Genomic DNA, 27500 nt, shown 5'->3' on the forward strand with positions numbered 1-27500 from the left:
TTCTTTATCATCAGTGGGAAAAGCATCCATGAAAACCGTACTAATTATCTTTGTTACCCTTGAAAATTGTCGTGACGAGAACATAGTTTCAATTTACGGTTCTTTATTTTTGCAGTCCTCGGTCAAACTTCGACTTTTGGCAGGATCTGTGGCCAAGAGTATATATGAAGCATCTCTTAATGTGAGTATGTTATGTTTCTAACCTAATATAGTAAATAAAACCTTACCTGTCCTAACCATGCTTAAGTTTACCTAACCTTAACATAATCTAGCGTTGTCTTACCTAACCTAACCATGCTTAACATTACCTAACTTAACATAACATAACATATTTCATCGTTATCTTATCTAACCTAACTCTGCTTCACCTTACCAAACCTAACTTAACCACATAATTTCTAACGTTACTTTACCTGACTAACCCTACCTTACCTTATCTAGTATTTTGTGTGTGTGTGTGTGTGTGTGTGTGTGTGTGTGTGTGTGTGTGTGTGTGTGTGTGTGTGTGTGTGTGTGTGTGTGTGTGTGTGTTTGTTCCTTTCAAGCAAACTGTCATTTTTTTCATCCTTTTCTTCTCTTTTTCAGTATGATGTGGTGACCAAGCTTTCCAACGATGCGAAATGGAGTGAGTATTAGTGTGTGTGTGTGTGTGTGTGTGTGTGTGTGTGTGTGTGTGTGTGTGTGTGTGTGTGTGTGTGTGTGTGTGTGTGTGTGTGTGTGTGTGTGTGTGTTGGCAGGCGCTGCGTAATACAAATGCAGCTTGAATCAATGTGTATTTGAAAATCATAAAAACATACAATGGTAATACGCACCATTTCAGGAAAGAGGTTTCAGAAAGGCTTGTTGTTATTGTTGTTGTTGTTGTTGGTGTTGGTGGTGGTGGTGGTGGTGGTGGTGGTAATTTTAGCTACCGTCTCCTTAATCAGCAAGTTTATGACTAATTTTCGTTGTTGTTGTTGCTATAAGCATTATTGTTATTATTATTATTACTATTATTATTATTATTATTATTATTATTATTATTATTATTATTATTATTATTATTATTATTATTATTATTATTATTATTATTATTATTATCATTATTATTATTATTATCATTATTATTGTTATTATTATTATTATTATTATTATTATTATTATTATTATTATTGTTATTGTTGTTGTTGTTGTTGTTGTTGTTATTGTTATTATTTTTTCCTATTTATTTAACTATTTTAGGAATGTAAATATATGACCAATAGGTGCATATCTATTCATTCATTTTAGAAACGTGAAAATATATTTAATACAGTACCAGAAATTGAAACACAACACACACACACACACACACACACACCTCCATATCTCATTCTCCTTTCCTTCTCCTCCCAGTCCTTTCCTCCTCCTCTCCTCATTCCTCACCCCCACTCATCTTCCTTCCCATTCCCTCCAGTCCTACTAAGAATCACAAATACAAGTCCCTCCTCCTGCTGCAGGCGAGGACGGGGCACAGGCGGCGGTGGCGGCGGTGCGGTGGGTGTTGAAGAGTGCCGCAGGAGCCGCCGTGACGCCCTCCGTGCTGGACTCAGAGCTCCAGCAACTAGGTCTGCCCAAGGAGCACGCCGCCGCCCTCACCAGAGTGTACGGTGACCATCTGCCGCGCCTCACGCACCACCTGCACCAGACGAGCCTCAAGGGTCAGTGGCAAGGTTTTTTTGGGGAGTTGCGGTTTCTGATCTTTGTTTCCAGGGTTAGGTTACGCTAAATGATCAGCTCATTCAAGTATCCAGTGTGCCATCCTTTGGTGACGCTTTACGGTGCCGCCTTACGATGCCGCCCTACGATGCCCCCCCTTTACAGCCCTACAGTAACGCTTTACGGTGCCGCCCTTTGGTGACGCCCTGTGAAGGCTTTTGTTTTCATGTGATTGGTTCAACCTCCCTCAAAAACTATGCCTTGAGGCTCCACCCACCTGACCTTCCCCACCTGGGCCTGTACTTATAAACACTAAGTTGCCGTCTTAAAGTTAAATCATCATCTTAAGTCATCAAAATGGCGGAACTCGAGTCTTAAATCCTTAAGATAGCACCTTAAGTCCTAAAGATGCATCTTACTGCAAAGACATCCCTCGAGGTGGTATTGCAGCCCACGCGCTCCTTAAGATTTCATCCTAACAATAAACAATAAACCTTCAATTACCAAGCTTAAAATGAATAGATGATTGTTGAAGACTCACTAGATTTTTTTTTTTTTTTTTTTTTTTAGATATAACTTTTACGCATTTTCACCCGTTCTTTGTGAGATTCCTCGAAAAACATTACACAAAGTCTGCTCATGTTAGCGGTCAGCGATGTCTCCTGCAAGGACGGTCACTTAGCACTGAAGTCTCGTGGGTTAAGTTCTCTTCCTAACTAGAATGCACCTTAGTAAAGATTCCTTAGTACGGTTCCTGGTCCATGCCCTGTCCCTTCATGTGATCAGAGTGCTCATCCCTGCCATCCCCCCCTCCCCCTCTCTCTCTCTCTCTCTCTCTCTCTCTCTCTCTCTCTCTCTCTCTCTCTCTCTCTCTCTCTCTCTCTCTCTCTCTCTCTCTCTCTCTCTCTCTCTCTCTCTCTCTCTCTCTCTCTCTCTCTCTCTCTCTCTCTTAGTTGACAGGTGTTGCTACTGAGTAATTATTAGCCCAGGAATGGCAAGAAGTTTACTGCTGTTGACTGTACATGTATGTCCAACACACCAGCCTTGCCATACCACTTATCCCCAATCCTTCACAATGCTCACTGACTGCCCTTGGCAAGAGAGGAGGATATATAATTATGTGCTAACTCCTTTCATACTTTTCAGTTCTTTAATAGTCTATGTTTGAAGGATATGGAAACTGTCCTTCACTTACATTGCATGCCCTGCACACACAACACCACCCATTGTTCTTGTCCGTGTGGAGTGCAGCACTGAACAGCAGCCTTTGCCTTCCAGAGGGTGGAGAGGTGCAGTGGCAGTGCAGGGTGGCTGGTGTGGGTGTGGGTGCCAACATGGAGCCAGTGGTGGAACTTGGGCTGGAACAAGCAGGAGGCTCCACCAAGGTTGTCCTCACTCCCACACAGCTTCATGCTCTTGTTCATGGTTAGTAGCCTGTGGAAATAGGCATGTCTCCCTATTGTGTTTCTAAGAGGTAGCTTTAACTATTCTCTCTCTCTCTCTCTCTCTCTCTCTCTCTCTCTCTCTCTCTCTCTCTCTCTCTCTCTCTCTCTCTCTCTCTCTCTCTCTCTCTCTCTCTCTCTCTCTCTCTCTCTCTCTCTCTCTCTCTCTCTCTCTCTCTCTCTCTCTCTCTCTCTCTCTTCAAAATTCAGATACCTAACTTGGTGGAACTTCTAATTTCCTCATTTAATAACCATGGTTTTCTATTATATTTTTCCATAGTGTCTTGCTATCATATCTGAGCCCATATAATGTACATAATATAGAAAACATATCTGTCCACTGGCATTCCTCATACATTCATACTCACAGTCATTCCTTCACATCACAAGTTCTTGGCCATATCCTCACCACCCACATTACACAGGGCTTAGCTGTACAGCACACCCAGCAGTCTCCTCAGCAGATCCTGACAGCAGCATTCTACCAAAACAGACCAGTGCCTTTTTTCACAGCTGACCTGATCAACTAGTCAGACCAGGTGAAGAAGCATGTTTAAGTAATATTGTCATTGTTCTAACTTGAACCTCAACCCACAGAGTTGAGTGAGGCACGGCAACTCATGGATGCTGTACACTAGTGGCTCATCAGTGGCAGCATTGGCTTGGCAGCAGCAGTAGCAGCATCATCATCATCACTAACAGCAGTATAGCCAGTCAGAGGAACAGTCTATTGACAGTTACTCATCACCAAAGCTAGTTCTGAGTGGACAGATAACTTACTGCCTCCATCTTTCCTTTCTCCCTCCAGTACACACGGTTACTTATTCAGTGTGTGTGTGTGTGTGTGTGTGGCAGCCCAGTGATAGCACCCCAATGTTGTCACATATTCTTGCCAAGAACTAAGTATTCTCAACTTTTCCTCCCAGTGCTGAGATGCATACAGCTGACTGACTGTAAGCTGACTCGATTCATTCTTCCTTATTCATGTGATTGAAGGAGATGTCTTACTTGTTTGTTGGTGAGGCCTAATTCACACTTCTCTTTTAGTTTGTCCGTCTGGAGAGAGAGCATAAGAACATAATTAAATAAGGGAAGAGCAAGAAGCCATCAGGTGTATTCAGGCCAGTTCCTCTATGAAACATACCTATTTCCACCTATCATCTGGAGAGAAAGAGTGCACCATCAGTGACATCACTCTGCCAACAGAAAAATTATTCAGAACTGGAAATATTCCTCCATGAGGCATGAGTGCTGTTATCACTATTTATGGAGTTACATTAGCACTTTCATCTAACAGAAGGATATTTAGCAGATCTGATTAATTTTTCTACTGACAGAGGGATGTTTCTGGTCACACACTTTTCCTTAAGATGGATGCATGAAACAGGTGGTGTGAAGCAGGTCTGAGTAGGCAGTCCTCAGAAATAAGTAATAAATAGTTTTTCAATCCTCACTTCTATCATTTCTTCTTATGATTTCAGTAGAAAAGAAATTTCATTCAAAATTAAGTTATCAGCTCAAAGGCAACAAATTTATCAACAAAGAAAGGTTAATTATGACTTTGTGTTTTCTTTCTTTCCTGTGATTTATCCACCTCAGAAGTGGAGTTGATTAATCTATCCAAATAATGAAGTAACTCAGGCAGCACCAGCTTGTGTGTGTTGCATCAGGTGTGTTGCTGTGGGCAGAGGTGCATGCCATTTCTTGACATCTTCCATTACTGAATGCAGGAAACTTATTGAAATTTCATGTTGATTATGTGTCATATTCTATGTAATTCATGTGTATTTTTAAGGATTCCATTAAAACTAAATTTATTACATGATATCTTATGTTGCCTTGTATATCACATTATGCATTAAGAGACTTTAGTAGTGTTTGTTGTGGTAGTGGCTAGTCCTTTCTCGAAGTGAAGAGGGATTTTCGTCCTCTACCAGATCATATTTTTGTTGTCATTTCATCTCTTCATCTTATTTAAGGGCGATGATCTTTTCCCGTTATTCTTGTTCTCTAGGCAATAATGAGCATTGACACGTATAACAGTGAGGGGCTTCTTAGAGGAAACTGAGGCTGTGAATGAGTAGTGACTGGCACCAACTTTAGCTTAACTTTGAGTAATCCAGTTGTGAGGAACACTTCAGCTTCCTAAATTAGAGAAATGATCACATCTCATGATATTTCTATTTGTTATTATTTACTAGTATGTATAGTTACCTCAGAGACCTGCTGTGGATGGTGGCATCTTCAAGATACTTCCACCAGCACTCTGTTCATAGTAAGCCTGGCTGTGAGTAGCTGTGGTTTGAAATAACAGCTAGTGTGAGAATTGATGACTTTGGTGTTTGTACATTGGGTTGAGCACCAGTAACAATGCTGATAATTTAACCATGAATTAAATTTTTGCCATCTGGGCTTGCTATGGTCACTATCATCCCAATGTTTTCCAGTTGCTCCTTTAGTGAAGTGGTTGCCTGCTGCCTTTTGTAATCCTGTAGGGATATGTGGCATCAGTGTAATGACTGACCGATGATAAAATGTTGATGTAGGAACGTAGCAACCACACTGCCCATCATGAGATACTCTACGCACCGAAACTGCATCCCAGCATCATCAGCCACAGGGAGGCCAGAGAATAGCATCAGGGAAAATTTTTACTCTAGATAAATGTTTAGGAGACTCATAAGCCACTCGATCCCATAAGAGAAATAGTAGTAAGGATGCTAAATGATATAATGATGAGTGATTGACTATTGAAATAAGCATCTTACTTTATAAAGACTGCTATGTATGTACTTGGTTTTTATGTGTCTATACTATACCTCTCAAGTTTTCCACAGGCTCATCCAGCTAGCAACCATAATAGCAGCAGCCACAACTCTTTCAAGATCCTCCAAGCAGCAATCCCACAGCCATCTTTACTGGATCTTCAACTATCACTTCATTTATTATCATCATTTTGTGAGACGGTTTCCACATTTACATGACTCGGTCTCTGTCAGCTGAATGTGGGTGATCAAGCCACATGATCCAGTGCAGCTTGTCTGTCGTTTCCTTTGCTTTCTAGATCTCTTCAAACTTAAAACCATGTCATTCTTAGCCTATCCATGAGATGCATAACTCAGTCACTTTTTTCTTTTCTCTTTACTTGTACATGATCAAAACAGCACAATCTGCCCATTTCCATTGCTTCACTGATGTTCCCAATCCCAAATCTGGTTTTAAATTCCTCATTTGATTGATTGTCTTTGATGTAATACTTACTAAACATTCATCTCACTTTTCATCTGTTCATGTTTCTATGGATTGGTAAGGTGTATCACTTGGGGCTCTTTCCTGTGCTTTTTAGACTTAATAACACACCAGTTCTTTTAAAGAAAGTTACTGAAAATGCTGAATAATCCACCTGTAATGTTCCAGCCCTTTGTTTTTTTTTTTTTTTTATCACTGTAGTACTCATATTTTAAACCACAACAAATTAATCATGACAGAAAAGCACAAAAAGTTTCGTACAAACTCTCAGCTGCAGCCTACAGAGTGATATAATCTGGATGTAAGGACCTTGAGTGCAACATTACCATCCCATATTTGAAGCAAACACTACCAATAGTTAGTTGGCTTCTTGGTCTTACCACCAAACTATCACACCATGTAATGTAACAGTAATGGTTACCTTAATTCACTCTGAACAGAGAGGTTCCAGATTCAATACCTGAGCAGGGCAAGACAGAGGGACAGTCTTTTCCTACCTTTGCCTCTGTTACCCAGGAGTCCTTAGCTACCATGTATAAGGTGTTGTGCCCTACATCCTGAGAAGGTGGCTCTTTTCCATGTGTCTTCTGCCGCAGCACTTGGCTGTAGTCCTGTGCACGGAGAAACTTGGGCTCTTAGGAAACAGTTTCTTCTTGCACAGGGCAGCTACCATTCTTAAGTTCAATTCATAATCTTTCTGCCTTTGTATGTGACGTTATCCTCAGCCTTTAAACCATTAAGCCCTTAAATCATATATTACAAGCCTTCCTGATGTGGTTTCTCCAATGACAACACATTGTTCTCATGACCATTCATCTTTCCATTCTGTTTTCTCTTTACTCAACCACACATTCCAGTGCATTTTCATGAAAGCATATCTTCTCGCCTACACTTCATTCTTCCTCTTTATCCATCAAGTATTACACGTACCACACTGTCACTAAAGGAAATCTTCACTGTTGTATGGTCACCTCACAAAGTATGTGTAACACTTCACACAGCTCGTCCCTGTTTATCCACAAAGTGGCATGCGAGAAGGACGCTAATAAAATACATCACTAGAAAGTATTAACATAAGTTTAGCTCATGTTTTGTTGGAATTTAAGGATCTGTACTCAATCTATTGGCATTCTAATTCTAATTGAAAACTATTTCTTATTGGTGTTTCTATCTATTTATCTCTCTCATGCCTTGCTCTTGTCCCTGCGAATGGGATGGCTGTGGCAGAAGAGCCTCCATTTCTCCCTTTTCAAACACTCCTTCCTTGCTCTGCCTCCACTAACACCTCTATCACACATGCACTCTGTTCCCTTATCCTTACACCTTCCAACTAGCCTTCCTCTTTTATATTTTGTATTTCTTTCACATGCACTTTCTTCACAAACTCTTCAGTCTTCATGCTCAGTATAGCCATATGACTTCAGTTTGTTTCTTTTCATCCTTTCCACCATTCCATAATACACTCTACTTCATTTATACAGACACACATACTGTACATGCATCTTTCATACACATTTTACTCCTCTCACTTATGTGCTCCTTGGAGATAACTAATTTTCTTGATTGCTGTGCTCTATTTCTGGTTCAAGTCTCAAATCCATAATTATGACAATATTAGCAGGAAAATACCACTCCTTAAATTGCTCTTCACATTAATAAACACATTTCCCCTTTTCATAGCCTTTGCTAAAGATCCCATGACCTGCCTATCTTTCACACCCCTCTTTCTTTTTTTTTCCACATTAACCTCATCATGTTTACATAATGTTTCTCTCACCATTATTTTCTCTCCTCCCATTTCCATTTCATCCTTCCCTACCTTACTGCTGGCACATTTACTTCATAAGGTATCTTCAGGACTGTCTTCAGCCTCTTTCTCATCGCCGCAGTGTTGCATCTCTAGCTATCTTCTACCACTATTTTCATGCTTACTGCTCTTCTGCTCTAATCACATGCCTCCCCACCTCCTGCAGCCTCGCTGCACAAGACTTTCTTCTTTCTCTCACCCCTATTCTGTCCACCTCTCTAATGCATGAGTTAACCAGTATTCTCAATCATTCATCCCTTTCTCTGGTAAACTCTCAACTCCCTGCCTGCTCCTGTATTTCCACCTTCCTATGACTTGAACTCCTTCAAGAGAGAGAGGTTTCAAGACACTTATCCTTCAATTTTTGACCATCACTTTTGACCCTATTCAGGAACCGGCATCTCAGTGGGGCTTTTTTTTTTTCTTTTTTTTTGTTGCTCTTAGCCAGTGTCCCTCCTACATAAAAAAAAAATAATAATAATAACAAATAAAAATAATGTGACACGCTCCTCTCAGTCTCTCAAAAAACATCAACTTACTTTATCAAATATTCACTTTGTTTCCATCATGTAAATACACTATAGAACTGATTCATCTTTCTCTGAAGTTTCCCCTCACTCTCTGCAAATAAAACAGTGGCCTTCTTAAGATGACACTGTGGTGAACAGGAGGAATTAAACCAGTGACCATGAAAATTTATAATAATAAAAAGGTATTGCATACACAGGCAGGTGGAGGCACTGTTACCATTCAAAGAGTGTCGGTATGTGGAGTCTGATGCTGTGGGAAATAACTCAGTTTTGTCACAGTATGTAATGTGTGTGTAATGATCCAAACAAGGAAAGAAGTCCCACAGATTTGCTTAAGGACAAAGAGCATCCAGTGCTCAGTTGATAACTTTTTGTTTTTTTGGGGGAGATTTAACTCACTGACAGACGCTCTGATTTACTTGAGCTTTGCCAGAAAACCTTTTGGTGTGTTAAATAAAACATTAAATGTTTAGTGTTGTAGAACATCATTGAATGGTAAAAAGTGAGATGCTTGAAAAGTAAATTCATGTAGTATGGTAGATTCAGTGGGTGCAAGAGGACAATCTCCAGTGAAATGGAAGGATTGTGAGAGAAAAGCTTAAGAAATTAAAGGACAAGGAGATGCATAAATGAAACTCCTTTGTTGCATCCATCCTCTTGGGGTCATCGGATATATATAGATAAGTAGATCAGATGTAGGTAGATAGAACTACAAGGCACATAATGATATAGAAAGGTGCCCTACAAAATTATCCTTAGTTTTGGCTCTGGACAGGGAGGCTGCCACAGATTGTATAAATATATCAGATAAACAATTTTCTGCACGTGCAGGCAATACAGCAGCAGATTCTTTATTGATTAATGTGTGTGTGTGTGTGTGTGTGTGTGTGTGGGTTTACCTAGTTGTAACACACAGGAGAATAATATCCAGTGTGTGTGTGTGTGTTACCATGAATGATCCTTCCCTTAAATGCACTACACCAGATATTTATAGATATACGATTTTTCGTCCTCTTAATGATTACTTCGTAGAATTTTATTCGGCTACAAAATATTAATATCAAACATACACTAGCAATAACTTGTTAGTGCTATATCCCAAGTGAGGCGTGAATGAAAGAAAATGGTCTCCTGGGAGCGTATTCTTTAAAATTTTTGCGTTATGATCTAGTAAAAATTACGGAGATTTTCATAATTATAGTGATGGTTTAATGAAGATTTTTAATCACTAATGAAAAAAAAAAAACATAAAGGAGAATTCAGATAATAATATATGTAGCCTTTGAAATCATTATGAGAATTCAAAGCTTTTCAAAGTAAGGACACGGCTTAACGAAAGTAGTTGCACAACCCGCTAGGCTTTCTGTGCGTAAATTTAGGGTCTTTGACCTAATCTGCTGTGCATGGAACGCCATCTCTCCTTTAAGCATTACCGTCTCACAGCCTCAGTTACCTGAAGCTGCCACCCACCATGTGCCGCAATGGTGAAGGTACGCAACTCTTTCCCCTACTTCAGTTTGTTAAAATAACACGCAATGTCTTTGAGAAAATATGCCTTTCCATAGTAAAATATGGGACCGCAATCTTAAATGTTTCAGCGCCTTATCTCATTATTTTCACGTTTTAATGAAAACTATTAGTGCTTTCAAAGATGTTTTCATGGTTCTAATGATAGGTCCGCAAAGACTCTGCATTTCAAAAATTTGTTCTTTACTGAGTTGAAAGTGTTTGAAAACAGGCACAAATCATAGCAGTGACGGTGTGTGTGTGTGTGTATGTGTGTGTGTGTGTGTGTGAGGCAACTTCCTTTACTGTGTCCAACATGTCATCATCATTTAGTGTGATCCATCCTTCCCAAAGTGTACTTGGCCTCTTATCTGTATGTAGACATCTGGCATCCCTCCAAACACATGACGTAATTTATACTTTTCCTTTCAGTATCATGCAGCATGTATTCGAGGAGACTTTCTTCAGCGTCATACCTCGAGTACTTCTAACACGCTTCAGTAGAAGTTACTAGAGCTTTTGTTTATTTATTTGTTTATTTATTTATTTATTTTTATTTCGTGATTATTGTGGTAGTTTAAGAATAATTGTCACTAACAGTTATCATGATATTTCAGCGAAACTGTAAAAGGTTACGGGATACACTGATATACTGCCCTTTTCCGAAAAGCTACAGCTTTTAACTTTTTTTTTACCTTTCGGAGAGAGAGAGAGAGAGAGAGAGAGAGAGAGAGAGAGAGAGAGAGAGAGATTTGATTTGAACATTTATTAATAACTAACAGTTTCAATATGTAGAATTTGTATACATAATTATTGGATGGTTATATTATAGCTGAAGTTGGTCTTTCTAAAGCTAAGCTTTTTAGGCAAAAAATAAGTTTTAAGGAGTTGGTATGAGATCTATCAAGAAGCAGTGTGGATATGTATTTCATACAGATATAATAAATTACAGAAATAATACAGAATATAAAAGTAATACATAGTACATAGAGGTAATTGCATTAGTAATATGTGTCATTACATTACAGAAATAATTAAATTAGTAATAGGTGACAATAAATTACAGAAATGATACTGAATACAGAAATAATATATAGTACATAGGGGTAACTGTAATAGTAATAGGTAACAATACATATTTGATAAATTCAGACATGGGTATAATTTACTTATTAATTCAGTATATAAATAATTTCAATACAAATTAATAGTAGTGTAGACATTATTGGATCAGGTTAAATAGTATTGATAGTATGATTATGATTATTGATAGTGTGATTATGAGAGAGAGAGAGAGAGAGAGAGAGAGAGAGAGAGAGAGAGAGAGAGAGAGAGAGAGAGAGAGAGAGAGAGAGAGACCGCACCCAGTTCGTGTATGCGCAGAACGTGTGCCTCAGGGGGGGAGGGGAAATAAAATGTAACCTGGAGGCTGTCAGAAGCCGCATCTCCTGTCTCTGCTTCAGGAATGCTGGGAGATGAGCCAGTGTACCGGGCGGAGAAGCAGTCTTGTCTGGATTAATTGTCTCTAGGAACTTCTTATGTCTCTCCATTCACCAAGAGAACAGCACGGAGAATTTAAAAGATTAAAGAAAAAAAAAAATGATGAGCGTAAAGTAAAATATGTATAAATAAAGATTTTCCTAAACGTATAGTTAACATTTTATTTTTCCTTCCTTCCTGTCTAACTTTCCCACTGCGTAACAGTAAGTCAGGGACGTGACAAAAAACAAGAAAGTTGGAATACAGTAATGTAAGTACGGTAGGTGTGTGACATGACGTGGCTGTAACCGAGAACCTCCGAGATCGAGCTGAGCGATTTATCGACGTGTGTGTGTGTGTGTGTGTGTGTGTGTGTGTGTTTAGAAAGCGTGAACTGTAGACATCCGCACTTTTAGTAAATGTTTTGGTTTCGCCAGCTAAGGATGATGCATCGTCGTATAAGCAGTTCCAGAAAGGGCCCTCAGACGTATAGACTTTTAACAGGCAATACTGGAAATACGTAATTAGTTTTCAAGGGCGTTTTCATAATTCTAGTGATGCTTCAAAGATCCTGTAGCTTTGACATGTTCTACTGAAATTAAAGGTTTCTCATTTTATTTGGTTATGAACTTTTTTTTTTTTCAAGTGGTATTTTAACAAGGATTCTGTATCACCAATGAAAAATAAAAATAAAAAGGACGTGACTCATGAATATTCTCACGGCTGTGGTTATTTTTATTTTCATTTTTCTATATATTTGTTTTTGGTTAGTGAGAGGATGGAAGAGAGGAATATATTTTCATTTCTTTATTTCTTCCTTTACTTATTTTTTGCTTTTGTATATTAATCCTTGGAGGGTGAGGGGGGGTGAGGTGAGAGGATGCGAAAGGAATATAAAGAAATAGTTGTCCCAGGCAGTTATGTCACAAAGTCCAGTGAGTTTTCATGTTCATAAATCAAATAGAAACTGCTGTATGAACTGCTTTATATTGTCCGCTAAGGCCAAGAACTAAGTGTGTGCTAGACAAGATAGCTCCCTTATAGTGATTAGCTTTTTTATTATTTCTTTTTCTCCTTGTTCTTCTTAAACATTTTGTACACTATGATATCACTATAACAGAGCAAATGTACATGTCTGCCAGGGAACATGCTGGTGGAGGTAGTAAGATGAAAAGAGCAGGCACCAGTAGGACACTTACTATCGGGCTGAGTATGTACTGTTATGCAACACTTCTGCACCGCACCTCTACTACATTCAAAAGGCTTTAGTTGAAGTTACACAGGCTTTTAAGAGTGTTTTTTTTTTTTATGGTTCTAGTGACAAGATTTTTTATATTATTAACAGGAGAAACACTTGAGAAGCCGGCTAATGATCTCTGTAGCTTTTGAAAATAGTCGAGGTGAGAAAGCGGAGCGTTTCAGAATAAAATTCATGTATTTCTGTGCACGTCATTATTTTCTTCACTAATTTATGGGCTGAGATTGAGCAGGATATTATATTTGCCTACGTTCGATTGTAGAAGTAACAGATGTTGAATATATATATATATATATATATATATATATATATATATATATATATATATATATATATATATATATATATATATATATATATATATATATATATATATATATATATATATATATATATATATATATATATATATATATATAGTGACTCATCCATACAGTTTTGACATTCACAAATGTATTCTCAAATATGTCAGTCTTATCTCTACTACTTTCAACAAACTTTAGTGGAAGTTCAGAGGAGTTTTCAAGAGTGTTTTCATGATTCTAGTGAGAGTTTGGCAAGAATTCTACACCATCAATCTAAAGAAAACACCCATTTTAAGACAAATCATCTCTGTGGCATTAGAAAACAGTCCTCATGAAAGCCCCAGAGCGACTGGGAATATTTTTTTTAGCTGCAATAGTTTCGTGGAAATGCATGGCTACCGGGAAGCAGGTGGCGGCGTGAGGCAACACCCAGCAGCACGTGACAGTCAGCGGCTGCCGGCGGAGGTGGTGGTGAGGAAAGTGACAGCGTGACGGCTTGATAGGTAACGCCTGGAGCAGAGCAAAGGGTGACGAATAGCCAGTTTGTGGTTACATGTTAAGTACTATCGGGACGAGCAGCACCACGCCATCATTGTCTTCATGAAACGTTTTGCTCTCTTATCGACTGTTTATCAAGGGTCACAGATGATTAATCGGGTTCTTAAAATTGTTTCCCTTGTTGATGATAAATAAATGTCGTTAATGTCACTAGAACCATAAAAAAAAAAAAATCCTTACAACCACTTTAAATTTAATTTCAGCCTTTTGAATGTATTGGAGGTGCGGCGCAGAAGTGTTTCAGAATATGACCCATGTGTGGAGTAAATGACACCACCTCAGTAATGTGAAACACTTCAGGCTCTCATAAGGACTATTTTCTAAAACCGTAGGATATAGGTTCTCATGGGTGTTTATGTTTTTCATGATGCAATCTTTATGAAAATCATTAAAATTATAAAAAAAAAAGTGAAAACCCCCTGTAACTTCTTTCCTGTACCGTATTTTAGTGTACATGTATAAACTCTGTATCATAGGACTATCTAATGACAGGGAATCTTATACGTAAGTTTATTTCTGGAATGCTAAAGCAGTTGTTCACAGGAATAGACGTGTAAAAAGTTCATACCATAAACTTGACCAAGTATTGTGTATACCAAGGATGGTTGAAATCGTGTACTTGAGATAATTATCGTACATCGCTTAAAAGTAAAAAAAAAAAAAAAATGTAATGCATCAGGCGTTTCACTCTTATAGTATATTAATCATAGCTGAAAAATACTAATCTAGTAATATACCGTACCATGGAAAGTTGACATGGTGCACTGAATAAGACAATTTTCGTACATTAGTTAAAAACCACAATTTGATATAAAACAGCAGATACCCCCCCTCATATAACACATACATAAATAAACAACTCATAAAACACCGCAAATAACAAAGTAACATCGAAAAGCAACGTTGATATAGTGAATAGTGACTAAATATAATATAGTTAGTGACATTTGGCAACTGACGCTCCTCCATGTTGAGAGGGATTCGTACACCCTCAGTCACCCTCTGCCCTTGTGTGAAAGAGGTTGCTACGCCGCACCTCACATCAGTGCCGCGTCTAACAAGTGGTGCCCAACCGTGTCAAAAAACAGGGATTATGCAAGCCATCAAATGCGTAGTGGTGGGCGATGGGTGAGTGTGGCAGGGCAGTGGTGGTGGTGGCGGGGCTGAGGGCCTGAGTGTGATGGCTGCCGTCCTTATCACACTGGGCGGGGGTTCTGTGTGTGTGTGTGTGTGTGTGTGTGTGTGTGTGTGCACCTGCGGGTATTTTTAGTTAATTTTCAGGGTGTAATAGGTCAGATTGTGTCCGTGTTTATTTGTACGTATCCTTTTTTTAGTTTTTAGTACAAGGGTGTGTGTTACGTTCCGCTTCAGTTCCTGTATCTATATTTATGCATTTTAATTATTATTTTCAGTTCATGTACGATTTCTTCTGTGTCTATCATGTTGTTAATATGGGTGTGGGTGATGGGCGTGGGTGGGTGTGTGGGTGGGCGTGGATCAGGTATAGTGGCGGTGGTGGTGGGGGTGGTTTGGGTATGGCAGTGACAGTAATGGTGGTGGTGGTGGTGGTGGTAGGTGTGTCCTTATAGATTTGCTATTTTAAGTTAATTTACTGGATATAATGAGTTAAAAGCGCGCGCGTGTGTGTGTGTTTGTGTGTTTGTTAGGGTGGTGGTGGTGTTTGATGTGTCTTCCTAACAGATTTATTGATATGGTCACCTGTGGAATTGCTCGTTAAACTTGACTACAGATTTCTGATTCACTGATATTAGTCTGCCAAGCCACATCTGACTGACTGCTGCTGATCCTTCTGTATTATTTTGATAAACTGCATCCGTGAGGTATGAAATCATTAGGATGGCCCATATCCTCATTTACAACCCACCATTCTTAGTATTTTGGTAGCTGAACTGTACTGGTATATTTATAAATAATTCTATAGAGTTTACTATTTTTTTTTTTTTGCCTCATTTCTCGTCATTTCCATCCATGTGAAGTTTTTTTGTATTAGGCTTCTTGTTGTTTACATGTTTTTTTTATTTTTTATATACAGTTTTAGCATTCTAAATATCTAATTATATAATGATTTCTGTATATGTCATTGTATGTTAGGATTATTTCTTTATTGCATCGCTGTTTTTACATTTTCTTACACCCTTAGGTTCAGTTCAGTTCAATTGTTGGTCAGAAGAGTTGCCTTTTTCAGTGGCTCTCCCTGATGTCTGTTTCTTGCTGTCTATATCCTTGCCCTTACATTTACTCACTTTTCATTGGTTTCTGTTATCATTTTCTATTTCCTTTATTCTCTTTTCCCGTATAGGTATGGCGCACTCGTTAGGCTTGATCTGGAAATGGGTTTACTTGCTTCATCAGATGTTACGAGATTGCATCAGTTATGGAAGAGTGCATGACGGACAGGAGAGTGTACGGCCCAGGAGGTTGTTCACAGCTGTCAGGGTGTTTGTGTACTATTTAGGAGTGTAGCTATATGGCAGTAATGAGTTCACACTCCTCATGACAGTAGAAGCAGTCTTTACCCAACACAGTTCTCCATCACATGCACCTCATTTTAATTAATTTATTTTATTTTGGTGCCATATGACCTCAGTGTTGCCAAGATAGAATCACCTTATTTCTCCACTGTGTTTTCTCATGACTTCCATACAAATGAAAACGAGGTTGTCCTCCTCTCAGCTTTGTCAGCGTCAAATATTCTGGTGACGGTTTAGCGTGCAAGAAGTGTTGGTAGATATTTGTCAAATGGTGATGCTGAGGAGGCTGTATGCATGAGAATAGTGCTGTTGCTTTTATCTATCAATGATTTCTTGCATATATATATATATATATATATATATATATATATATATATATATATATATATATATATATATATATATATATATATATTGGAGGGGCACTGCCCAAGGGCAACAAGAATCCATTAAAACAAAAGACCCACTGAGATGCTGATACCAGAATAGGATCCAAAGTAGTAGTCAAAAATTGAAGAATAAGTGTTTTAAACACCCTCCCCCTCTTGAAGGAGTTCAAGTCATAGGAAGGTGGAAATACAGAAGCAGACAGGGAATGCCAGAGTTTACCAGAAAAAAGGATAAATGACTGAGAATACTGATTAACTCTTCCATCAGAAAGGTGGACAGAATAGGGCAGAGAGAAAGAAGAAAGTCTTGTGCAGCAAAGGCATGGAAGGAGGGGAGGCATGCAGTTAGCAGGATCAGAAGAGCAGTTAGCATGAAAATAGCAATAGAAGATAGCAAGAGATGCAGGATTTTGTCAATGAGAAAGAGGCTGAAGACAGTCAGTTAGAAGAGAGGAGTTGATGAGATGAAAAGCTTTTGATTCACCCTGTCTAGAAGAGTGGTATGAGTGGAACTCCCCATACCTGTGAAGCTGGAGGAGGGTAGTTTGGAAATCAAAGCTTTGTGCCAGACTACCAAAAGCTTTTGATATGTCTAATGTGATGGGTGAATGGTGTTCATGCACTACTAACCTTGAGAGAAACAATCATTGCATGCATGAGAAACCAGCCTCATGAATAGCATGATTATTTTTGACAGGTCTTAATTCCTGGTTGGTAATGTGAAGCATGGCTGTGAAACCAAATTTACTGAGTTGTCAAAAATCAAATGAAGATGGGGATTATTTATAAAGCTCATTATCTGAAATAAAATAACTAATTGGTAAACTGCAGTGGTTTTCTGATCTATAGACAAAGCAGAAAGGTTTGGTTCCTGTATATCATACATAACAAATCAATATTGGTTGTCAGTCAGTGATGTCGCACCAGGTGATTGATGTGCCAGCCACATGATTTATGTTCTGTGGAATCCTGCATACATCAGTACAGCCTATACAGGTTGGCAAAATTATACAAACATCAGTAATGGTCTGTACATATTGATATATATGTTGGCAAATCATGCAAACACCAGTACTGCTCTGTGTATTAATACACAGGTTAGCAGAGCCCTGCACACACCTGCCCTCCCCCTCTACTTATTAATACTGTATGCCATGTTGACAGATTCATGCAAACATCACTATTGCTCTCTACCTTTTAATTTATCAGGTTAGCATCCTCTTATTAAAAAAAATGAACTTTTTCATTATATAAATAAAAATACACAGGAAGAGATATCCACTTCCATTTCTCTCCATGTTTTAGTTGCCCTTTTATGGAGCACAGGAAATACTGCAGCAGTGTTCATCCAGCCCAGCTGTAGGATGCGCAGCAAGGCCATGTTTCCATTACCTTGTTTAGTTGTCATGAAGTTTGGCTTTATTAATGACAGGACTTTCTCAACACATGTCAGCCAGTGCCTTGCATTTGTATGTCATGTATGTGTGGATGCTGTCACCTGTGTTGCCTAGCGTGTTACTTGTTATGCCAGCCACAGGTTTGGTATGCTGAAAATTCCACTGTCAACACGTGTAGCATGTGATGAAGTACTGGTCTGACAGATATGATGCATGGCAGATTGTGTCCACCTGAGACCTGCCAAATATACCTACTTGGATTATGACATTTAAAGTCACAGCACACCTGCCTTGGTACCTGGCTGTTCATGGAAAGTTTTGGCCACTACAGAATTGATATTCAGCTGAAACCACATGTACTTTGAATGTTTAAACTTACAGGAATTTTATTTATTTATTTTTGTATTTATTAATTTGTTATTGTTATTTTATTTACTTTTTTTTCATGTGTTTGTCAGAATACAAGCTGGGTTCACTGGAACACAAGTTGAGTTTATCAGTGTGAAAGTTCTATTCAGCAGAGCATATTGTAGGTTTGTTGGAACTTATATTGCAATTACAGAAATGTCAGTTGGCCATAATGAAATGTAACTTACCAAGATATTAGTTCTTATTTAATGGAACAGAAGTTGTGTACCAGATATTATGATGACATGATTCAGAGGGGTGCTGCTGAGTAGAAAAATTGGCTTTGCACAATGAGCCCCAGAAACCATAGTGTTGTGTTAGCCAAGTGTTTATAGTGATGTCAGTACACTTCAGAGCTTTTCTAAACTGCCACAGGGATAAAGATCATGGTTGATTGGTATTGTGTGGCTTGTAGTGGAGTCAAAATTTACCTATATTCAGTGACATGAATTTATGCTTGAAGGAAGTTAATTTAGAACATGTACCCATATTCTGAAACATCCTGCTCCCACACCATGACTATTTTCAAAGGCCACGTAGATTATTTGTCAGGTTCTCAAGAGTGTTTCTCCTGTTAACAATGTAGAAATATTAATCTGTTACTTCAACCAGAAAAACACCCTTAAAAACTCCATGTAACTTCAACAAGAACTTTTTGAATATAGTGGAGGTGTGCGCAGAAGTGTGGAGTGAGGTGTTGACGTCAAGGTGTTGTGGTGACGGCTAACAGTGCTTTGATTCACGATGTCACAGCTAGTGGGGAAGAGGAAAGTTACCAGGTCTCCTTTATATCACTATTTTTGTGAATTAGTTCGCCTTGATAGTGGCAAGATAACAGAGGGAGATAGTAGTCCTTTTGAACAAGCCTAATCCTGTTAGTTTGCTGCAAAATCTCTTAGTTGGCTGTTGCACTGTAGAAGCTTTCCATGGCCGTTCAGTTAGAAATACTTAACGTTTGGGTAAAGATTGTGGCCCTATTGAACAAGCATAATGTTGTTGTCTTGTTGCAGCAAAATCTATTCGTTGGCTGTTGCGCTGCAGAACCTTTTCATCGCTGCTCAGTTAGTGATACATAATGTCTGGGTGATTGGTTAGTTCACACAGAGACAGTTGTTGGGCTATAATTACAGAAGACATCTTATCATTTTATCTGTCCAGCTTATTCTGATTGGTGATGTCATGCCCAGACTTGGAGTATCATGGAAGTACTTAGAGATTGCTCTGAAGGCAGGATAAATTGACTATGAATGAGTCCTTGACAAGATAAATATGTGAATTCAATGAGTTACCAATTAAGTGGAAGTGATCACCAAGACCTGTGTGAATTTTAATTGTCCTTCATTGTACTGTGATAATGGTGACATTACTAGTTTTAACCAGGCCTGAGGATACTTGCATAAATCTTTTTCCTTTACACTTAACATTTTTGTGTCTGAAAACCAAAGAAACTAAGATTTAGAAAGCAATGCCATAATATACTTAAGTCAGTAAGAAAATTTAGGTCAACACACACACACACACACACACACACACACTTAAACACTTAAACACTTAAATACTCAAACATTTATTCATAGACAAAGTATTTCCCTACAGTTACAGGGACAAGGGCTGGATATTTAATAGGACACAAGAAAATTTAACAAAGAAGAAACATTTGAAAAAGTACAGCTTACCTCATAGAAATCTTGATACCCAGAGGAGCCAAGAGGTACAAAGTGTTCACTAAAGGGAATATTAGACAGATAAAGAGACAGGACCTATAAAATGCAACTCGGCAAATACACTTGGCATGTAAGATGAGGCTAAGATGCTGCCGAGCCATCTTAAGCGGCTGGTCAAAGAACTCGGGGTCAGGTCCAGGAATCCCACAAATACTAAATACCAACAATGATTAATCAGAAAAGTAAGCATGACAAAGCTGCTCTGTCACAGCCACATTCATGGATGTTGTGGGTGTGGTGCTGTGTATTGGAGTGCTTTTGGTAAACAATTACATAGATGGCAGATTTCTTGTTAAGGAAAGAGAAATAAACAGAAATATATAAATTTGTAATATAAAGAAATCATGCAAGTGTAAAGGAAGAAATGTATTTAACAGTGTATATATTTGATTTCTTGTAAAGGAAAGATAAATGTTCAGAAATATATTGATGCTTTGTAAAATTTAATGTGATGCAGAATGGAAGTAGGAAAAAATGATAGGTAGAGGATATTGCTGTACAGTGCATTTAGGAGAGTACTTTATGGCAGAGGAATAAGTAGAAATGTATAAATTCATAGTATCGATTAATGCAAACATGAAGGAAAGGAATGAAAGGAGGAAAGAAAAATTGTGGATGTTTAGCAGTATTTGTATGTGACAAATTTCTTATACAGGAAACAAATATATAAATTCACTGTAGTGATAAAAGAATGTGAGCATGAAAGGGAAGGAGCAAGGAAATGAGAGATAATTTAAACAGGGGGTGGGGAGAAATCATAAACAAAATTGCTGGTGTTGTAGCTGTGATTTTTCAGAATTTTATCATTTCTTGGGAAGTTGCTATCAGGTGAAGCTTTTGTCTGTTCTCTTTGTTCAGCGATGTTAATATTTTATGTACGTATTATTGCAGATTATGTATAGCTTGCATTAAGTGTCAGTGTGGATTTAGAGATTATTATTATTATTATTATTATTATTATTATTATTATTATTATTATTATTGATGTAAATTTGTAGTGCTCATTATTTTTTTTATTTTTTTTATGTAAGAAGGCCACTGGGAATGAGCAACAAAAATATATTAAAAAAGAAAAGAGAGAGAGAGAGAGAGATAGAGAGAGAGAGAGAGAGAGAGAGAGAGAGAGAGAGAGAGAGAGAGAGAGAGAGAGAGAGAGAGAGGTCCACTGAGTTGCCGGATCCCAAGTAAAAAGAGCCATGAGGATTATCCAAAGTTAGGGAAGATTCAAGTCATAGGAAGGGGGAAATACAGAAGCAAGCAGGGAATTCCAGAGTTTACCAGTGAAAGGGATAAAAAGACAACGAATATAGACTCTTCTGAAGTGAAATTTCTCCTATTAATTATGTTATTCAGTGGCTGGAGTGGTTAGTATGGTTATATCGTCCTCTGATAATGTTATGCTATATCCTTCTTGGGAATATCATTTCCTTCTGCATTTCATTCTATTCCGAGCCTTGACAGCCGCACTGCAACCCCACACCAGAGATTTGAGAGGCGTCAGCTTCTCACCATGACATCAGTGGTCAGGATCGGATGTGTGAGGAGGTTGCTTATTTACATGCACAGTACATCTCATCTTACTCTTTACTGGGAGGTGACGCTGGTCTTTTGTGAAGCTTTGATGGTACAGGGGTGGTCAGAAGTCAGTAATATGTGATCTTCCCATGTTTTGTGCTCATCCCTCACTCTTCCTCTGGTTTAGTAACTTCTGTGAGGTGTTGATGGTACAGGGGCAGTAACAAGTCAAGTAGTACATCTTCCTGTGTGGTTTGTGCTTTTCCCTCACTTGTAACTCTTGATTTACTGAGTTTTGTAAGGCTTTGATGGTACAGGGGTGGTCACAAGTCAGTAATACATCTTCCAGTGTGACTTGTGCTTCTTCTTCCTCAGTCTTACTACTGAGTGGTGTGTTCTTTTGTCGAGGTGATGATGGGGAGTAGCTTCTTGAGAGTGACAAATATATCTGCTTTCTCTTATATTTTGTGCAGTCCTTCCTTCCTTTCTGTTCCTCCTCAGTCTTGCTATTGAGTGGTGTGTTTCATTCAGTTGAGGTGATGATGGATGACAGTGAGTAACTTCTTGACAGTGACAAATATTACCTCCTTTCTCTCATTATTCGTGCAGTTCTTCCTTCCTTTCTTGTCTTCCTCAGTGTTGCATCGAGTGGTATGTTCCGTGCAGCTGAGGTAGTGAGTGAAGTGTTGGGGTGACAGCATGAGGTGGGCCGTGTGTTTTTCAAGCCTTGAGCCTCACAGATGATGCTCGCTCTCGTGTTTCTCCTCTCGGAATTGTGTGTCGGTTTTTGTGATATCAACACTGCCCTGACTCACAGACATATGGTGTCTGTTGTGTCAAGCTGATTCCTGTTTGCACTGCCTGTTCTTGAGTGTGATTTGTTTACTTTACTACATCCAAGCATCTTTTTATGTCCAGTGAGTCATTGACCTGCAATCTCAAACATACCAGTGCCTTATTTTGAGTAGCTTTAAGTTATTAGGAATTTTTTAGCTGCTTTTATAATCCTGTTGGTAGTTTAACAATGATGCTATACCAATAGTCAAGGAGAGACACTAGTGGGAACCAGACAAGTCATCTCTGTGGCCCCCTGACAACCTAACTTATAAATGTGCCCTATAGTGTAACAATGTAAACTAAGAGTACACATGGCATAATCATTTCATGTATTTTATTGATAGTTAGGAAAGTGTCTTTACTAATTTGGACTAAAATGCAGCATACTGTATTGCATTCCTTTCTGTTTTTCATTTACTGTGATTTTATGTATTCTTATTTATATTCATTTACTATTTTATTTATTTATTTGTTTATTTATTTTTGTTTATTGATTTTGTTTATCTTTTCACTTGGGCATTATTAGTGTTAATGTGTGGTGTTGCAGAAGCTTTACACAAGATGCTGTAAGAACGAATCTGCATGTGAATGTGTATCACAGTTTTTTCCTTGTATTTTCTCTAGTGAACTTTGCACTCAAGATTTTTCTTGTGATAAATTAAGCCAAGTTAAGCTGTGGCAATTCATCATTCTAAGAATTTTATTAGCATGCCACTCCCAAGATTTATTCTCAAAAAAATATCTCCACAGTTTAAAGTTTATTGATGTTGGGAAAATTTATCATGAAGGGAATGACTTTGGGTTGAATATTCATGGAAGAACCTTTGAAGATAGAATTTATATGAAGACATAGGAGACTAGTGTCGCTGTGTCGCTGTTAATGTGAAGCTGCACAGTTCAGACCACAGCTACAAAGATTTACCCTGTAGTTGTCTTGACAGGGAGATGTACAGTAAGAGCCACAGCTGATGAGAAACTATTTCATTAATTTCCTCTCAGCATGAAGCCACTCACGGGGTCATGGCAACTGCAGCACTGACTCCTTCATTCCTCCCAGCGTGAAGCCAGACACGGAGAGCCACAGCTAATGAGAAACATGCCAGTAAATTTAAACCATGAGGCAAGGACACCATTGGAACTTGACATGATGTGTGAGGGTTGAGCACACCGCCACACTGCTGCTGATGAGCCTGCAGGAACACTGATTTATAGGTTTACCTGATAGCACATTCCATTTCACTCGGCAAAGCAGCACTGTGTCGTATTAAATCTACCTGGCCTTGACCTTGCCATGCTGGTTTTGAGGGTCTTGTGGGATTGCCAGGCTGCAATGTCATAACTAGTTTATTTATTTATTTATTATTTTTTTTTTTCATTTATTTTTTTTATCCATTCTTTGCTGAGTGAATACAGGTGACTGCAAAAGGAAGTGAGAAGTTTAAATGATGATATTAGTAATGACATTGTTAATAATAATAGTACAGCATGTATATTGTATATGGTTCATTCAATTGGCATTTTACAACTGAAAATATGTGAGAAATCCAAGAACCAAAGTCAAATTAGATAAGCAGTAATGAATTATGAAACAGTGACAACAGGGATGTGCAGTGTTTCCCAGGAAGGAATGGAAGTGTGTGATCTCAACAGTTCTATTGAGGTGTGCAGGTATAAATGTTTTTGTTGGTGTTCGTGTTTATGGAGCAGATGCTGACACCTGTGCTCCATTTCTGTGAAGTGGTTGATGTAGTGATGATACATATTCACAGCATTGTCAGTTGCTTCCTGTTAAAAGGCTTTAAAAAATCAAGGTGAAAATGTATATGGCATGACAAGATAGAATGTATGTTAACACACACTCATACCGCGACACAACACAGATTAAGAAGACACAAGAAACTTTACAAGAGATGAGGAGATAAGGAGGTGCATAATAACAGCTTTCCCAGAAGAACAATAGGTTGGTGGAATGCTTTACCAGAGAAGTCATATAACCAAACAATATACATAAACTGAACAAAAAAAAAGTGATGATTTGTTTCAAAATGGGACATTGTGAACTTGACTCAGTCTTGTAAAAACCTATCTATCTATATACCAGGCTGGCACTTGCATATATAGTGGCCCAGACAAGGCACCACATATTCACTCATATGTCATTCACACTCTTAGCCCCATTGATTGCTGGTGGAAAGGAAAAGTCTCATGGCCCAATGCACTACACTTGTAAAAATACTAGTAGGTTAATTCACAAGCATACGTACAGACACATGACATTCACAACCTACCTTAGCATTGCCTAGTAAAAAATTTGCAGGCGTTTGTCTTTCACGGACCTGCAACAGCAATGATGTGTAGTAGTATTGAGCGTGTGCTGAGGTGAGACATCATTTCCTGCCTTCACTTCCCCCTCTCACTATGAAATAACACAAGGAGAGCTTACCTACTACTTGGAGGTGGGGGAACATTGAATTTCTAGTAGTTGTATAAAAAATTTTAGAGCACATGGTTAAAGTACTCTGAAGGTGCAAGAACGAAAGTGAAAATGTATAAAAAGGATAACCATAATCTTTCATTCAGCTTTTTCTCATTTCCTCATCTTTTTATTGCCAAGTTGTTGAGTTGCAAAATTCCTCAAGTCTTATTACCAACCTCATCTGTTCTATTTCCTCTCATTGCAACTCCATCAAGAGGGGAAATTTCTCTCTCTCTCTCTCTCTCTCTCTCTCTCTCTCTCTCTCTCTCTCTCTCTCTCTCTCTCTCTCTCTCTCTCTCTCTCTCTCTCTCTCTCTCTCTCTCTTGTATATTCTTGCACACTTGACAGCTTCCTTTCTTCCACCCTCTTGCTCTTTCTGCCAAATATTCCTCCATACACTCACTGCTTGCACACTTCACTTGCCTTGTTCTGCTGCTTCATCTCCCTCCCTCCCTCCCTCCCTTCCTCACTTGCAAATATTGGTACTGTCTGCTATTGAGGTCCTGCTGTGTACTCTGATGTTTGCTTCACTCACCTCCTCATCTTTATTTCTAGTCTGCTTGGGTACAGAAAGTCAGATAAAGATTGATATGGAGACATGGCAACACACACACACACACACACACACACATAGATACCAGGAATAGACTAGAGGAAATGTTTGTAGTGGCAAGAAGTGTATGATGACTAGAGGAGAAACAAGATGAATATTGATGTAGAGAGCATTGACCAAAGGAGGAATAGAATAAATATGTTAGTCTTGAGCTCCTTGTTGAAACTGTTATATGTGTTGTGTTTCCGTAAAAAAAGTTGTTATTGTTGTTTTCTTTATTTTTTCTTGTTTTGTTATTCATAGGAAGTGGAAGTGACAGTTTTTCTTTGTCTAGTATCTTGATGTCTTTCCTTTTTTTTTTTTTTTTTTATTCTTCTATATATATATTTTCCTTTTTGTTCTTGGCATTTTTTCCATACCATTTATTTAATTTTGTTTGTTTATGTATGTATGTATGTATGTATTTATTTATTTGTTTATTTATTTTTGTTATTATATGCATATTTCATTTTTTGTTTCTCTCTAAATCACTATTTTTACTTTTCCACCGTCCATAAATTTCTCACTTTTTTCATTAAATATATTTCTCTTGTCAAAATTTTTCTATATATATCAGTTTTCTCAGTTATTCTATGCATCTCTTTTTGTCCCCTTTTCCTTCTCTAAATCACTACTTTTCCTTTTCCTTAGTCCATAAATTTCTTGTTTCCTTCTTTTCATTTCTTACTCTGTACCATATTGTTTTCTCCCCAGCTATCCTGTTTGACACATTCCTTTCTCTCTTTCTTTCCCTTCCCTGTAAATCAATACTTCCCTTTGCCTCCTCTAATGTCAGGAAGTTTCTTATTTTCCTTCACATCTTTAGTTTCTGCCTTATTTTCCAGTTACCCTTAGTTTAGTTTTCTACCTTATTTTCTGTTTCCCTCCTTAAATCACTGCCTTTTCTTCTCTCTCGCCTTTTGTAACCCTAAGAAATTTCAAATATTTTCCACTTTCCTCAGCATCTTTTAGTTTGTGCCATATTTTCCAGTCATTTCCAGCTACTTTCCAGCCAAGTTTAAATTTTCTACCTCCTATTTGTTTTCCCCTCTAAATCACTACCTTTTCCTCTCTCCTGCCGTCTGTACTGGCCATAAATTTCCCACTTTCCCTCTCCTGCCCTGTGTAGTGTGCCATAAATCCCCCAGTAGGAGTTTTAAAGCCTTCAACACCCTCATCAGGTTAGTGCTACAAATCTCACTTCTCTTGCACCGAGCTGCTGAGTGTAAACAAACAGGTAGGAAGGTAGATGCTGGAATGGTGTGATAGGGACGGAGAGGCAGAAGAGAGAGAGAGTGAGCAGAAAAGTCCATGATTATTAGGTTAGTGCTACGAATCTCACTTCTCTTGCACTGAGCTGCTGAGTGTAAACTAACTGGTAGGGAGGTAGATGCTGCAATGGTGTGGTAGGGATGGAGAGAGAGAGAGAGGGAGGACAGTGAGAGTAGAGAAGTAATGAACACAAGGAAAATTATAATAATGTTTGTGTATGTGTGTGTTTATCCTTCCTGTATGCAACAGAAGAAGAGGGAAAAAGAATGCCTCTGTATAAAGATAGATATTTATTGACCACAAATTAATGAACAAACAGGGCAAAAAGTTAGATATATAGAATGATAAATAAATGAAAACTTGTATGAAAGAAATGCCAATAAATAAGAAAAATATGAAAAAAAAATGAGAAATTTATGGACAGTAGAAATGGAAAGAGAAAGATGCAATGAATGATCACTAAAAAGAAAAGAAAAGAAAAAAATATGAAAAGAATGACACCAAATAAAAGAAATAAGAAAATAATAATGATAATAATAATAATAATCATAATAATAATAATAATGTAAGAAATTTATGTACTAAGG

The 27500-nt window shown here is 38.2% G+C and overlaps 2 protein-coding genes across 5 annotated transcripts in view; both read left to right on the plus strand.

The window, feature by feature from the left end:
* Positions 1–4939, plus strand: part of LOC135109190 (COMM domain-containing protein 4-like) — a 66692-nt gene extending 61753 nt beyond the window's left edge. For all 4 annotated transcript variants that reach the window (XM_064020361.1, XM_064020360.1, XM_064020363.1 and 1 more), the window contains 5 exons: positions 116–181; positions 586–625; positions 1479–1679; positions 2956–3102; positions 3717–4939. In XM_064020361.1, the coding sequence (XP_063876431.1) occupies positions 116–181; positions 586–625; positions 1479–1679; positions 2956–3102; positions 3717–3757 (495 nt within the window). In that variant the 3' untranslated portion in view covers positions 3758–4939. The remainder of the gene's footprint in view (positions 1–115; positions 182–585; positions 626–1478; positions 1680–2955; positions 3103–3716) is intronic.
* A 9840-nt stretch (positions 4940–14779) lies between these two features.
* The window catches only part of LOC135109191 (ras-related protein Rac1), a 58773-nt gene continuing 46052 nt past the window's right edge, over positions 14780–27500 (plus strand). The window contains exon 1 of the mRNA XM_064020364.1: positions 14780–14939. Within this exon, the coding sequence (XP_063876434.1) occupies positions 14905–14939 (35 nt within the window). The 5' untranslated portion in view covers positions 14780–14904. The remainder of the gene's footprint in view (positions 14940–27500) is intronic.

The sequence above is a fragment of the Scylla paramamosain genome, chromosome 18 (assembly GCF_035594125.1).
Source record: "Scylla paramamosain isolate STU-SP2022 chromosome 18, ASM3559412v1, whole genome shotgun sequence".
NCBI lineage: Eukaryota > Metazoa > Arthropoda > Malacostraca > Decapoda > Portunidae > Scylla > Scylla paramamosain.